Source organism: Notothenia rossii, assembly GCF_949606895.1.
Source record: "Notothenia rossii genome assembly, chromosome: 5".
NCBI lineage: Eukaryota > Metazoa > Chordata > Actinopteri > Perciformes > Nototheniidae > Notothenia > Notothenia rossii.
In genome coordinates this window covers 90,921,195-90,936,324 of record NC_136903.1, presented here as the reverse complement: position 1 = coordinate 90,936,324, position 15,130 = coordinate 90,921,195, and the positions used below count along the sequence as shown (strand labels likewise).

Here is a 15,130-nt window from a genome sequence, read left to right as displayed (position 1 = left end):
TGAATAACTTTTAAGAAAAAACTCCTACGTAAAATGTTTTAGCGCGAGTTAGGAGCACTCCTAGCGGTAAGATAAAATGCTTTGTGAATACGGCCCCTGGTAAGTAAAAAACATCTGGCTAAAAGGACCGAGGTTGACTTTGTTTAAAATCGGCATGCAGGTAAAAGTAGTGTTTAAATGTTTTAAATAAATACATAAAAGTGCTTTTAAAAAAATAAGTGCTTTTAAAAATAAGTGCTGGTAATAAAAATCACATCAACCCAATGTTAAAATATGTAAAATATATAAAACATATGTAAAATATAAAATATAAAATACACACAGGTTAGTAGGCACGGAGGGGAAATATCTTAAAGTCAACCAAGTGTCCCTACAAGTGTTTAAAACCCAGGCCGAGGTCGAGAGGTGGTGCAGGTGAGACATGGGACACGCCTCGGATGATGTTTAAAAATACTTTAAGGGCTTATTTCAGTGTGTTTCTCTGCGGGAGGCTCCAACGTCCATTTAAAAATGGAAAGTAATGACTAAAATATAAATAAAACAATATAAACAATGTTTGAATAGAAAACGGGGGATTAATAATATATAAAAAATAATAAAATATATTATCTCCTCATTTGGAACCTGATAAAATGAGAAACCATGCATGCAATACAGTGCAAACATGAAATAAACGGTGACATGTAACATGTAAGTATTAATATAAAATGTAAGAAAAATATATAAAATGGTAGTAATAATAATAATAATACAAAGAAAAACATGCATTTTAAAGATCCTAAAGGAGTCCAGATGAGGAGGATTTGTAAAAGTAATCATAGGAAATATGTATAAAAAATAAATAATACACACATAAATACTACAATATAAATAAATAATACATTGATAAATAAATAATTAGATAGTTAATTTAAAAAGCAATACTCTTAGGTCATGTATATAAAATATAAAATAGGGTGGAACTTCTGGTTTGCCATCACCGCAGAGAGGGGGTCTAAAAACATCCGGGGGGGAGAAGCACACGTCGGGAGGACAGGAGGGACCTCGTTAGGGTTAGGGCGGCGGCCCACTTGCAATGCCTTCGCGGACTACTAGTGGGCCGCGGCCCATGGGTTGGGAACCGCCGCCACAATCCACGCATCCACCCATCTTTCTATTTATTAAAAACTTAATCTGAAATATGAAACTGTATTTGTTTTCCTATTTATTTATTTACATTTTAGAATAATTTTATTACTTTATATATCACCCCTAAATGTGAACTTTTTTCTATACAAAATATATGATGTTCATTTCGTTCTTGAATAGATAAATAAATAATAATACATTAAAAAAAGGTCTGAATTACGCGGCGGCCGCTGATTGGCTGAGCCGTGTCCCGGAAGTGATCGTGTGTGTGTGTGTGTGGTGTGTGTGTGTGTGTGTGTGTGTGTGTGTGTGTGTGTGTGTGTGTGTGTGTGTGTGTGTGTGTGTGTGTGTGTGTTGAGTGCAGGAATCTGTCGGTAACATTTGTGTGTGTTTAGCGGCGGGTTTTCTGCTCTACAACATGGAAACGTTTAATAAATTAAAGCAGTTTGACGCTTATCCCAAAACTCTGGAGGATTTCCGAGTGAAAACGTGGGGAGGAGCGACCGGTGAGAAGTGTTATTTATTAAGAGAGAAGAAGAAGGAACCACTGTTAGCTGCTGATGCTAACAACAAGGCTAATTCATGATTTAATTCATGATAAAACATACAGAAAATACACCGTTTTAAAGACTTAACATTGTCCTTATAACGCAGTGACTCTGAGCAGCAGCAGCATTTTCTCCATTAGCTGTTACAATTAAACATATCAATATATTATAACCAGGCTGGTGATTAAAAGGCAACATATATCATTTAACAAGGAAAGCAGAGGTGGAAGAAGTACCCAGATGCTTCACTTACGTACAAGTAGTAATACCACATTGTATAAATACCCTGCTAAAAGTAAATGTCCTGTATTAACACTCGTAATTAAGTAAAAGTACAGAAGTATTAGCATCAAAAGATACTTAAATCACCAATAGTGAAAGTACTCTGGCCTTTTCCTAATAGTATATAGTATGTATGTCTAAGTTGACTTATGGGAGGTATGCTATATTTAACCCGGTTTTTAAAGGATGCTTTCAGGATATTATAGCACATTATAATCTGATTTATTGTGCAGTTATCATTACACTTTACTTTGTGTACTATATAAGAATACATAAATCCCCACAGCTGTAAATAGCTGAATACGCTTGAAAAATGCACCTTGAGACGCTTGATAAGTGCTTGATTCAGACCTTTGGAAAGGTGTAGGAACCATGGCAATACAATACAACTTTATTGATCACTGGAGTACATTTTTTACCACTAGTTTTTTGATGAATAGTTGGGCAGTGTCCAGTAGAAGTATTCGTGGACTCTGACCTGAGTTTCAACAGTCACATTAAAACAGGTACTAAATCAGCCTACTATCACCTAACATATCTAGGATCAAAAGACTAATGTCACAGCAGGATTTGGAAAAACTTGTCCATGCTTTTGTCTTCAGTAGACTGGACTCAGGGTTCCCGCGGGGTCTTAAAAAGTCTTACATTTGATAATCTGAATTTAAGGCCTTAAAAAGGTCTTTAACTATGACCAGCAAAATAAGAAAGGTCTTAAATATGATTTAGAAGGTCTTAAAAATGATCGGATTTGAAAGGTACTTCTGTGTTGTGACAGCGTCTAAATGTGTTTTGGGGGAAATGTCCGGGCTGCAAAGTAACCAGTACGGTCATAGCCTTTCAGTTCCCCCCAACAATTTCTATTGAATTAAATCAACATGGAACCAGTAATCACTAACTTTGTCAATAATTAATATCATGATTATTAAATACGGTTATTCATTGACTTTGAAAACATCCATTTATTGAACTTTAAAACAAATAATAATTTGAACAGTATCTTTTTAACTGTTGATTACCCTGAACGTATAATTCAACTGAAAAACCAATACAAAAATAAATTAAATAAATGATACATTTAAATAAATAATATCAAAATAATAAATACCAATAAATAAGATCAACAAATATTTTGGAGCGCACTTCCACAATCTACTAAACATATATAAATATGATAAATAAATATAAATTAGACTCAAATTAATTCCATCAAATATGTTCTAGTGCACTGTCTCAACCTAGCAAAGCTAAATAATCGTTTTTTTTCCGAGTATGTTGTTTTGTAATTGTGGCAGGCCAAAATAGTAATTGCGATTAAAATACGATTAATTGCACAGCCCTAACACACACACACACACACACATACACACACTTGTTGGCTAACACAGTTCTGTACTGTTATGCTTTTATGTTCAGTCATTGTTCTTATGTTGAACATGAATACATTTGCTTTGTAAGTAATTATGGGACGTATTTCTTCTTTCACAGCAATTTTCCTTCATACTTTCTTGCCGTGAAATAGGTCTTAAATTCTATTCAAAGTGGTCTTAAAAAGGTCTTAAAAAGTCTTACATTTGAGTTGGCGAAACCTGCAGGAACCCTGTGGACTACTGTAATGGTGTCTTCACAGGTCTCACTAAAACATCTATTAGAAAGCTGCAGCTGATTCAGAACGCTGCTGCTCGAGTCCTCACTAATACTAAGAAAGTGGATCACATCACTCCTGCTCTGAAGTCTTTACACTGGCTTCCTGTGTGTCAAAGAATAGATTTCAAAATACTGCTGCTGTTTATAAAGCACTGAATGGTTTAGGCCCAAAATACATTTCTGACCTCCTGCTAAATGATGAACCATCCAGATCTCTCAGGTCTTCAGGGACTGGTCAGCTTTCTGTCCCCAGAGTCAGAACTAAACATGGAGAAGCAGCGTTCAGTTATTATGCTCCAAATATCTGGAACAAACTCCCAGAAACCTGCAGGTCCGCTGCAACTCTGACTACTTTTAAATCCAGGCTGAAGACTTTTCTTTTTGCCGCTGCTTTTAATTGAACTATTCAGGCTTATTTTTTTAGGGTTAAAGTCCCCTAAGTGTGCCGTTTTGGTTTCAAGACCCTAGTTCACAAAGGACACCAAAAAAGTCCTAGAAAAACAACTTAAACTTAACTAATGTCGTTTAAAACAGGAATAGTTTTGGTACCCTGGGGTCAGATTATAATTTTCCAAAGGAGTGTTCGTCTAGCATGACACACTTGAGGTCAAAGACATTTCTGCTAAAAAGTGAGCAACGATTGAGAGTCAGAGCTAAACATTTCAGATGTGTGCATCTCACACTGCACTGTGACTTTAATTCATGTTCCTTTGTTATTCATCTTTGCTTTTAAATGCCATTTCATAATATGTGTCTTAATGTCTTTCCTGTTTGTAAAGCACTTTGAACGTCCTTGTGTTGAAAGTGCTTTCTCCTAATCCTAGCTACTTACTCTTGAAACTACATTTAATATTCACTCTTGAACAGAATATGTCCATAATAGAACAATGTGTTTATTTGTATAAATATATATTTCTAACCATTGCCTGGCCTGGATTCTTATAAAAATGCAATTGGAAAAACATTAGAAAACTTCTAAACTCTCAGAGTGTGAACGAGGATCTAAATAACTGCTGATGACAATATTTTAAAAGTTGAAAGCATAATCTAGATCAGGGGGTCAAACTCAAATACTCAGTGGGCCAAAATAAAGAAATGGGTACTAGTGGAGGGCCGGACTGGTTCAATGTTTATTGCAGAACTTATTGAAATGAACTTATTGCACATATTAAACCTGGAACTAACAAAGCTTAAATGATTGCCTTTAAAAACAACATGAAACATTAAATAATCAGTTCATTCATTTCTTATGGCTCTATCTGCAGCTTCTCCAGAGTCATTTCTTATGGCTCTATCTGCAGCTTTTCCAGAGTCAGTCCTTATGATTACATTTTCCCACAGGCCAACAACAGCTTCAACAAAACTATTTCCCTCAAAGAGAAACCAAACATGCCCTGTTGTCCTGAGAGAGAAAGTGCAGAAGGAAACATCCATTAAACTCAGTGTGCTGCTCTGTGATGCTAGTTCAGATACTTGGCATCTCATCTTGGGGGCAAGGTCATCAATGTTTGGGCTCAGGCTCTGAGCTGAGGAGACCCTCAGGATGGAGTGAAGGTGTGCGTGCAATATACCGGAGGGCCAGATCTAATAGTGATTAGAAATTATCCTGCGGGCCGAAATAAAATCCACCAAGGGCCTGATTTGGCCCCCGGGCCTTGAGTTTGAGACCCCTGATCTAATGCATATTATTTAAAAACATTACAACCCACTGCTTGTGCTTTAACATGTTATTTATCTTGCTATGTAATATGTATATTTTATTCTTTTTTTACTAACATGTCCAGTTCTCCATGTTTTTATTGATTGTATTTAGTTGATATTTTAAATGACATTTAGACTTATTAGGGTTTCTGTCCAGCGACTGCAGATCAAAGCCTCTTGACTAATTCATATACTCTAAGTGATGTGTCCCTGTTTGATAAATTCATAAGTAGAGGGTCTGGGAGATCTTCTTCCAGACCCTCAGAGTGTAAACATATCGTGTCTGATGTCTCTCTCTCTGCAGTGACGATCATCAGCGGGATCATCATGTTGATCCTGTTCGTCTCCGAGCTGCAGTATTATCTCACTAAAGAGGTGAGTCTCCCTCCTGTCGCCTGAACGCCTCGTCAAGAAACACTTTGAATGGTCCTGTTTGAGATGAGATATTCCCCCTTGTTAGAAACAATCTGAAGTACTGTATTGATACAGACTATACAAAGACAAGGCATCACATTAGAGACATTAAAAGACTGGAAATAAATAATCCAAAATGTAAACATCTCAAAAGAAATAAAATAACATTAAAAAAAGTAATGTGGAAATACAAATGTATTTATAGCACTTTCCATCTCACACTAAGTGCTTCACAAACCAGCTATAAATGTACAAAAGTAGAAATGTTGAATTACAAATGTGCAGTGACGACATTAAAGCAGGATATCATACATAAGTATGTGAGGAATGGAATATTACATATTGTACAGTGTGGTTTACTCTCGTCCCGGCAGCATGTGGACAATTAGATCAAATACAGTTGTAAGCGCAGATTTAAGAGCAAGTCCAAAGTCTGCAGCTTCAGAGACAGACTGTTCTGTGGTGGGGAGGAAACTCGACTTCCCTCTAGAGAAACTGATAAATGATTCATGGACTAAGTTTGTATTTAATAAAGTAATAAAGAAAGTCAATATACATATAGTGGAATGGATCTCAAATCGCAGTGGCGAACCGTGTCTATAACTGGACCTTCTGTAGACACGCCCCCCGCCGCCGCCCCCCGGCGTTATAATGTCCGTCTTTTCACTGAATTGTCGTCTTGAAAAGGGTACTCGCAACAACTTCATCTTCACCTGTTGCACTTGTCATTTCAACGTCAAAAACAATAAAACGGCATGAATTGCTTCGTCGCATTCATCTCGATCCTCTGTCTCGAGCCAGTGAACTAGCGGGCCTTCTAGAATACCCTGGAACCGAGGGGAACTCTGAAAGAACACGCCCATTGGCTACAAACCAATATCTGATTGGTTGATCAAACTGTCAGTCCAAACGTACGCTCTCATTCAGTGCAACGGACAGGGCATTCTATCAAGGATGTAGAATACCTTGTTGAAGGATATTCTACCCAGAGACCCAGAACAAGATCTGATTGGTTGCTTTCTTTTCTAACACAAAACCACTGAAATGCGTAGTGCATGGTCCGAGAAGGACAAACAAATCAACGTAACACTGTGATATTACAGATCAACGACACAGATACCATTCTCATTTATTCATTTTATATACATTTTATTTCATTTTATTTATATAATTAAATTGATTTTTTGTTTGTTTTATCTGAGTGTTCCAGGGTATTCTCTGAATACCTTGAAGGCCCTGACGGTTCGCTACTGATCAAATGCAGGAACAGAGCAGGTTATAACGTGGCTATGCACCCAGAACACGGCTTACAGGCAAAGCCCTTTCACTCATTTGCATAACAAGCTTGAGATGTACCTTTCTTGTTCCCTCTCATTATTAGCGATCTGAAGCTTCTGTTTTGAGGGTAATAATACAAACGTCTTTTGTTGAACGTAAAGCAGCGTTCAGGCTTCAGGAGAGTCTTCCTGTCAGACTGGTCCGACGGCCACAGCACGCTGACTGAGACCTCCTTTTGCAAACGGAGAGTACTTCAGGGATGCTGCTTCTGCTCCACTTCTGCTCTGTGTGTCGTGGTTTTCCTCTGAAACATGGCGTCAATAAATGATCCTTAAAGCGTTATATACCCATAGAATACAATACAGCTTTATCTTCCAAGCAGATACGTTCTTTTGTCCGTCAAACACCCCTAAGATATTCACTTTATTGTATATGGACCTTTTGTATTTCTGTATTTATTATATTTGTTGCATTGTTGGAGGAGCTCAGGTCAGAACAGTTTCATTACCATTTCTACACTTTAGCTCATGAGCATATGACATTAACACATTTGAATCTTATTGAAATATAAAACTGAGAAAAAACAGATTTTCTTCATATTTGAGAAACTTAAAACGGAATTTTCCAACATTTTTGCTGGAAAAGTTACTTTAAGACCTGTTATTTCTGTCATCCGACCCCCTGCTCATGGCAGCTCTGAGCCTCAAACATGTTTTGTGTTTTTTTTGTACACTTTAAATGAATTCTCCTTTCCCTGCAGGTTCACCCTGAGCTGTACGTGGACACGTCGCGAGGAGACAAACTCAAAATCAACGTAGACGTGCTTTTCCCTCACATGCCCTGCGCCTGTAAGTAGCTCCGCTGTTACCTAGCAACATGCTAACTGTTGGGAAACCCCTGAATGTCCTCTTCCAACATGAGAGCAACATGCTAACAAAGGTATCAACTGTAGCTGTGAACATGACAGGATGTGTGATTACCTAGAAGAGCATCAGGACTGTTTGAGGCATATGATAGCTATGTGATTAACATGATGATTCAGCCTCTATGGAGAGAGACATATGACAAGCATGCTCATTTCTGACGTGGAGCTAATCTGAAGTAAACATTGAATACTGCTTTCTATTCCTCCATCTTGGGACTGTAACTCCGTCTCTTGGATATCAGCATGTGAAGGACATTGTTTGAGATTTTGAGTAAAAAGTCAGGATCTTTTGAAACAGTCAGAATTTTTTTGACATTTTGAGAAAAACTACAGAATTTTGAGATTTTCAAAAAAAGGAATAATCTTGAGAGAAAGTCCGAATTTGGAGAAAAAGTAAAACAAAAATGATTTTGAGAAAAGACTCAGTATTTTGTTCATGACAGGACGTATGATTACATAACTGGTAACTCCCTCTCTTGGATATCAGCATGTGAAGGACACTGTTCAGGAACTAGTTGATGCTCTGTATGTGATGACTCCTTCCATTCTGGAGAGGATCACAGATACATGGATCCTGAGATTGAAGCTCAAGCTTGTGACGAGTCCGAGTGATCATTTTCTAACAGTAATCACCACATCCTATTATCTGTAAACAGTTCTTCCTCTCTTCTCCCTCCTCTTCCTCTCAGATCTCAGTATAGATGCCATGGACGTGGCCGGCGAGCAGCAGCTGGACGTCGAACACAATCTGTTCAAACAGCGGCTGGACAAAGACCTGAAGCCTGTCACCAACGAGGCAGAAAAACACGGTCAAATCTCACTTTCATTCATCACCCTGACTTCAGAAATCAAAATGTTTTTCACTTTTAACTCTCTCTTAAAGCTCAGACAATGATTTGTGATCCATCCTGGAACAACAGAGTTTCAAAGAGACCTCACAAAACCTAAAAGAATATAAATAAGAATATGAATAATGGACGAGTACGGAGAAACCGTCTTTTGTTATCATAGCCCCAAATCACACATTTGACATTTGGGGAAAACTCCTAAAGAAACCCAGCAATAAACAGAGGACATTTTTTTATATTAAACTCCAGGAGGGCAACAAACGAGGACCCTTTTTCATCGGATGTGCGATAGATGTTTATAAGTACATTACAACATAGACAGTCCAAATACTAGAGAATATATATAAAGAGGAAGATGGATCCAGAGGAGGGCTGCACGATATTGGAAAAAACTGATATTGCGATCTGAAAAAATACAGGAATTTAAGAAAAGACAGTTTTTTCTCAGCAAACCATCCTTTCTTGAACTTTAATGCTAAAGAATTGGTATTTTTCTAACTATATTTAACCGGATGAAGGATTTTAATTCACGGACGTCTGGATCTGAAGTTATCAGAGCAACGAGCTGAGCTAGCTCGGTTAGCAGCGCCGAACTGGAAAAACACATGAAACGACTTTATTCAGTGTTTTTACTTTTGATCACCGTTTGCTTTGGAGATTTGATTTGATTGGTGGTTTGCTGTCACTCACTCAAGTACCCCTGATATGAGAGCCGCGCAAGTTTTCCTTTTGTAGCAAGCGGCAAAAATACGTGTTTGAGTTAATTTGCCTACTTAACATCGCAACTCCTAAAATATATATATATCGTGCAGCCTTAATCCAGACTGATGTTCTGGGTTCAACCAAAAATAAAACCAAAGCTCGTCAGGCTTGAACACAGCAACAGGTCCTCTTGTCTTTCTGCAGACAGGAAATACTGGAAAACCAACTTTTTGTAGAAAAACAAATGAAAAAACGTCAGGACTTTTTTTGGTAAAATATGTCAGTCATCGTCGAACAGTGTGCCAAGACTTGGAGCTATTTTCTGAAGTCTTTTTTGACTATTTATACATTCATGTGACCTCTCTGAAGCCGACATGTTCTGATAGCTTAGTTGGTCCTGAGAATAAAGATGTGTTTTGACTCGATTACAGGCTTCATGTTTTACAGGCTCTTTTACACAAGGCGAACAAAATAAGGGCTTAAACTTAAAAAATATATAAATACAAGGTTATATTTGATGTTTTCCGGTGGTTTCAGTTTGTAGAAATAGATCTTGAATGAAAACACTGCACAGGGACAGGCTTTGGTAAACAGAAGGAAGTGGAACTGGATCATTTGCATGTGCACATATTTGAATTTGCCTACAGTGTGCTATCTCTGTAATGCACGGCTGCAAAAGTCAAATGAACCAGGATGCAATTTGTTTGTTTTGTTTTTGCAAGCCAGCGTCTACTTGTCCCTATACAAGTTGTTTTATTTGTTAGCAAACAACAACAAGATAGCTAGTTGAACAACAAGGCAATTGAAAAAGCTTTATTAGAAATATGAACCGTTAACATCCTGTGTCCTGGAGGATAAAAGGCCCAGCTGAGGTTATACAACGGGCATAATGACACACAGATGTACTTGAGTTTTAATCAGATAAGCAGGTTTAATAACGTTCTACTGTGAGGGTAGGATGGTGGTAATATCGGCGCAACAATACTGGGGGGGGGAAATGGGGGCACCATGAATGTAATGACGGTTCAATAAAAGTGATACAGAGTGTAAGGTGGACCAAAGTCTGTGTAATTTTAGCTTAGATACATTAGCAAATAGCAATTACTTTTTTCAAATTGTGTTCATGTGCTAACCCATTTAAGGGTTAAAAGCATCCGTGCAACAGAAACACATTTAAAAACAGTCATTAAAGAGCAAAGAGAATATTAATTCAAACGCAAGACGGGTGTGAAACAAAGGAGCGGAGTCAGAATAATATGTGTATTTAAAGACAGCTGCAAAAAGGAAAGTCTTGATATTAAAGAAGTGAGTTTTAAAGAGTTGTAACCTGCATCATGTTTGATCTCTGCTCAACCTGGAGTTTCCCCCGCGTCCTCTAATGTCACGCCTCTCAACTCGTGTTTCCTGGGTAATTGAAATGCTCGTGTGAGTTTCAGCTCATCATCTTGACGCCATGTTCTCACGAGAGAAGCTTGATGATTTATTTGATGTTTTTGGTGCAGATCTCGGTACGGCGGACGATGGGAAAACGTTTGACCCGAGTTCACTCGACCCAAACAGATGTGAGAGCTGCTATGGAGCGGAGACTGAAGACCTGAAGTGAGACACACACACACACACACACACACACACACACACACACACACACACACACACACACACACACACACACACACACACGCATACACACACACACACACACACACACGCATACACACACACACACACACACACACACACAGACACACAGACACACAGACACACACACACACACACACACACACACACACATACACATACACATACATACACACACACACACACACACACACACACACACACACACACACACACACACACACACACACACACACACACACCAGAGACTATATATTATATAGAAATATATCAAACAGTTTAAAATCAGGTCCAAATAATGTATAGTTTTTGTAGAGACACTAAACACTAATATCAATAAACGAATATTAAGATGTAAAATGTGTGTGTGTGTGTGTGTGTGTGTGTGTGTGTGTGTGTGTGTGTGTGTGTGTGTGTGTGTGTGTGTGTGTGTGTGTGTGTGTGTGTGTGTGTGTGTGTGTGTGTGTGTGTGTGTGTGTGTGTGTGTGTGTGTGTGTGTGTGTGTGTGTGTGTGTGTGTGTGTGTGTGTGTGTGTGTGTGTGTGTGTGTGTGTGTGTGTGTGTGTGTGTGTGTGTGTAGATGCTGTAACACGTGTGATGATGTCCGGGAGGCGTACCGGAGGCGCGGCTGGGCTTTTAAGAACGCCGACACCATCGTTCAGTGTAAGAGAGAAGGATTCACGCAGAAGATGCAGGAGCAGAAGAACGAGGGCTGCCAGGTGTACGGCTTCCTGGAGGTCAACAAGGTCAAAACACACACCTTTAGTTTCTCTCACCTTCCCAGAAAAGTGTTTTAACTCAGAGCAGGAGTCCTGTTTCTGTCTCGAGGAAAACCGCACCTAACAAAAATATTCCGTGACGTGTTTTGAGTTGGCGGGAAATCGGCTTTCAGTAATAATACCACCTCTCTTAAATTTTGATATACTGCACATATTTTATTTTTAATTTCTAGTTTACTTATTGTACCTACTTTTTTTGTTTATTTGTATTTCTTGTTAACATTTTAAAAATAATAATTTATTTTATAATGATTAATAAAATAGTTCTATCTCTTTTTTATATATATTTTATTTTACATCTTAATTCCTCTTGCTGCATTAATGTATGCACCGTTACACACTGAAGTACATTTGGGAATCAATGGAAATACTTGATTTACTTCACTGGGGAAACTGGGGGCTCATCTCAATGTCCCTGCTCGACTCCCCTCTCCTCCGGGACTTGACCCGGAAATCGATCAAGACACGCCATGTCGAAGGACGTCCCACTCCTCTGTCCTCGCGTCTCTCGCTCGCATCTTATGGAGGCGGAGCTAAGACGCGAGTGAGGGAAAGGAGGAGGTGCAATATTGAATTGAGATGGGCCTTGTGTGTAGTGACGTAATTCCCAATGAATTACTGAGAGTCTAAGAGAGAGGCTCAACTGTGAGAGTTAGTCTAAAATATGTACTTTTTTTAACAAAGAAGTGAAAGTTTATTTAATACAAAAATTAAATCAAACAATAACCAAAGTAGGACATTAAGATCAACAGAGAAATATACAAATACATTGATATACAATCTAAGTATAATCCGTACAATGTTACATGTATATAAGTTAAATAATTCAATTTAAAGAATAAACAAAAATAACACCTTTTAATTTCAACAATATCTTCATAATACTGTGAATGTATTGTTGTCCATGTTCATGATACTTCCTGTTTCTCCCGTTGGACTATAATGACTACGTGTCATTGACCCTCTCCTCGCCCCCTTTGTGCTTCAGGTTGCAGGAAACTTCCACTTTGCTCCAGGAAAGAGTTTCCAGCAGTCTCACGTCCACGGTAAGATCTGCTCAGAAACACTCACAGAATCATCAAAGGTTTCTGAACGCCAGGCTGATTTAATATCAAACACCTGCACTCACAGGGGGAAGTGTTTGCCTTTCATTAAAGGACTCTAAAAACACTCATTCAGAGACCGGTTGGGATCTGACATCGTGGATTGGCAACTACATTGTTAACTATAAAGTGTTATGAAATAGTTGAATATGTCTATCAGTGATTCCCTGAAAAGAAAGAATCAGACTTCTGGGTTTTTTAGGGTTGGAAGAAATCTAATCTCTAAGAAAAAAGTACAAATTCTGAGAAAAAAGTCCAAAACTCTTAGAAAGTAAAAAAAAATCCGGATTGTGAGAAACTAAAAAAAGCCCAAAATTCTTTGAAAGTACAAAAAATCTGAATTGTTAGAAACTAAAAATAAAGTCACAATATATCTGAATATTTGGGAAAGAGTCAAGATTCTGAGAAAAAAATAAAAATTCAGAGAAAAAAGTCAAAAATGATTGGAAAGTCAAAAAAAGTCAAAATTCCGAGAAAGAAGTCCAAAATTCTTAGAAAGTAAAAAAAAATCTGTATTGTGAGAAAGTACAAAAAAGTCAGAATTCAGTGGAAAAAAAGTAAAAGAAAATTTGGAAAAAAGTGAACATTCTGAAAAAAATGTCAAAGATTCTTAGAAAGTAAAAAAAAATCCGAATTTTGAAAAAAATAAAATAAATTAAATTCTGAAGCAAAAGTCAAAAATTCTAAGAAAAAAGTGAGAGTTAAAAAAAGTAATAACTAAGAAAAAAGTCAGAATACTGAGAAAAGTAACATCGGCCAACATCTAATCTGCACATTTTTGCCGCACTTATACTCCACACATTATTTACACACTGCACAAATATCTGGAAGTTAGAAATGTTCATTGTCGCATCGCCAGACCCTGAGATTAATTATTAAAGTTATTGATATTTACAACGAGTGCATTGCTCCCCCACGTGATGCTGAATCATGTTCAGAAACATTTGATTAGTTCAACAAACATCCATCAATTCATCACGACCCATATCATACCTGATGAATGTTCCTCGTTTAGAGATGGGTTTCCTCCCTAGCAGCAATTAAAGAAGTAATATCTATGACAGTAGGTTGGAGGTATCTCAATAGAGTTTGAGAAGCTCTTTAATCAGCGTTTTTATGTTCTGAAAAATTACATAATGTGTGTTTTTTATTCAGCAAAATTTCCATTTGAACCCATTCAACATTTTGTCTATTTGACCATTTTTCTACATGGTTTTTGCAGCAACTCTGATCGGCAAAATCCTGATTAAACATACAGCGCTAATGCTGCATGTGTCACGAGTGTTGGTTTTAAAAACTAAAAATGAGGATGGTTGTCAAAGCCTAAATATTCGGTGATTTAAAAAAGAGAAATGTGTGTGTGTTCGCTTTAGAAATAAGCAACGAAGACCCATTTTTTTCTGTCACTGGATGAATGCACACATTACCTTCATTTCCCCACGGGGCATTAGACGGTCTGAAGCTGATTCAAGTGTTACCTGAGTGGTGCAGTATTCTGTAAGAGTACATTTAAAGTGACGTCAGTGCTTCTGTCCGTATCCTGACGAGTGGAAAGGCCTCAGAAACACCAACGGGCTCCATGAAAACAAACTGAACACATTATTTTAAATAAACAGACACATATATCAGTCTATCTATCTGCAGCTGCTGAAACAACACTTGGTTCAGCGTTAGGCGAACTCTAAAGCACCGTTACCGCTCAGCATTTCTTATTTCTTTCCTCATTTGCTTGCAGACCTTTCTCTCTTCTGCCATCTTCTGTTTCATTTTTATTTTTTTTCTTGGTATTATTGAATGGACTGTTTTGTCTGCCTGCTCAAAGTTTCCGTTCATCTGCACTTCAAACCAGGAAATTAACAGTAACAGCCGCTTCAGAAGGAATCATTCAATAATCTAAGAAAAATGACTGCCTACTAAAATGGAGAGTTTGGCAAAACGTCATTTAATAAAAATGTGGTGCAAAATGTAAGTGACTGAAGCGTCTGTTAGTTTCCTGTGATCAATTCATCTGTTTGAATGTATTAAAAGGTCAACTTCACCCACAAAATGACCATCTGTTTACTCGACGAATAGAATTGTTTGAGAAAAGTCAGAATTGTGAGACCAAAGTAGCAATTCTGAGAAAGTCAAAAAAAAAGTCA

General features: G+C 37.7%; 1 protein-coding gene across 2 annotated transcripts in view; it reads left to right on the top strand.

Moving 5' to 3' along the window:
• Positions 1 to 1,449: 1,449 nt before the first annotated feature.
• Positions 1,450 to 15,130, top strand: part of ergic3 (ERGIC and golgi 3) — a 32,066-nt gene continuing 18,385 nt past the window's right edge. For both annotated transcript variants that reach the window (XM_079684397.1, XM_079684396.1), the window contains exons 1-7: positions 1,450 to 1,634; positions 5,608 to 5,678; positions 7,756 to 7,843; positions 8,610 to 8,729; positions 10,973 to 11,069; positions 11,688 to 11,853; positions 12,875 to 12,932. In XM_079684397.1, the coding sequence (XP_079540523.1) occupies positions 1,547 to 1,634; positions 5,608 to 5,678; positions 7,756 to 7,843; positions 8,610 to 8,729; positions 10,973 to 11,069; positions 11,688 to 11,853; positions 12,875 to 12,932 (688 nt within the window). In that variant the 5' untranslated portion in view covers positions 1,450 to 1,546. The remainder of the gene's footprint in view (positions 1,635 to 5,607; positions 5,679 to 7,755; positions 7,844 to 8,609; positions 8,730 to 10,972; positions 11,070 to 11,687; positions 11,854 to 12,874; positions 12,933 to 15,130) is intronic.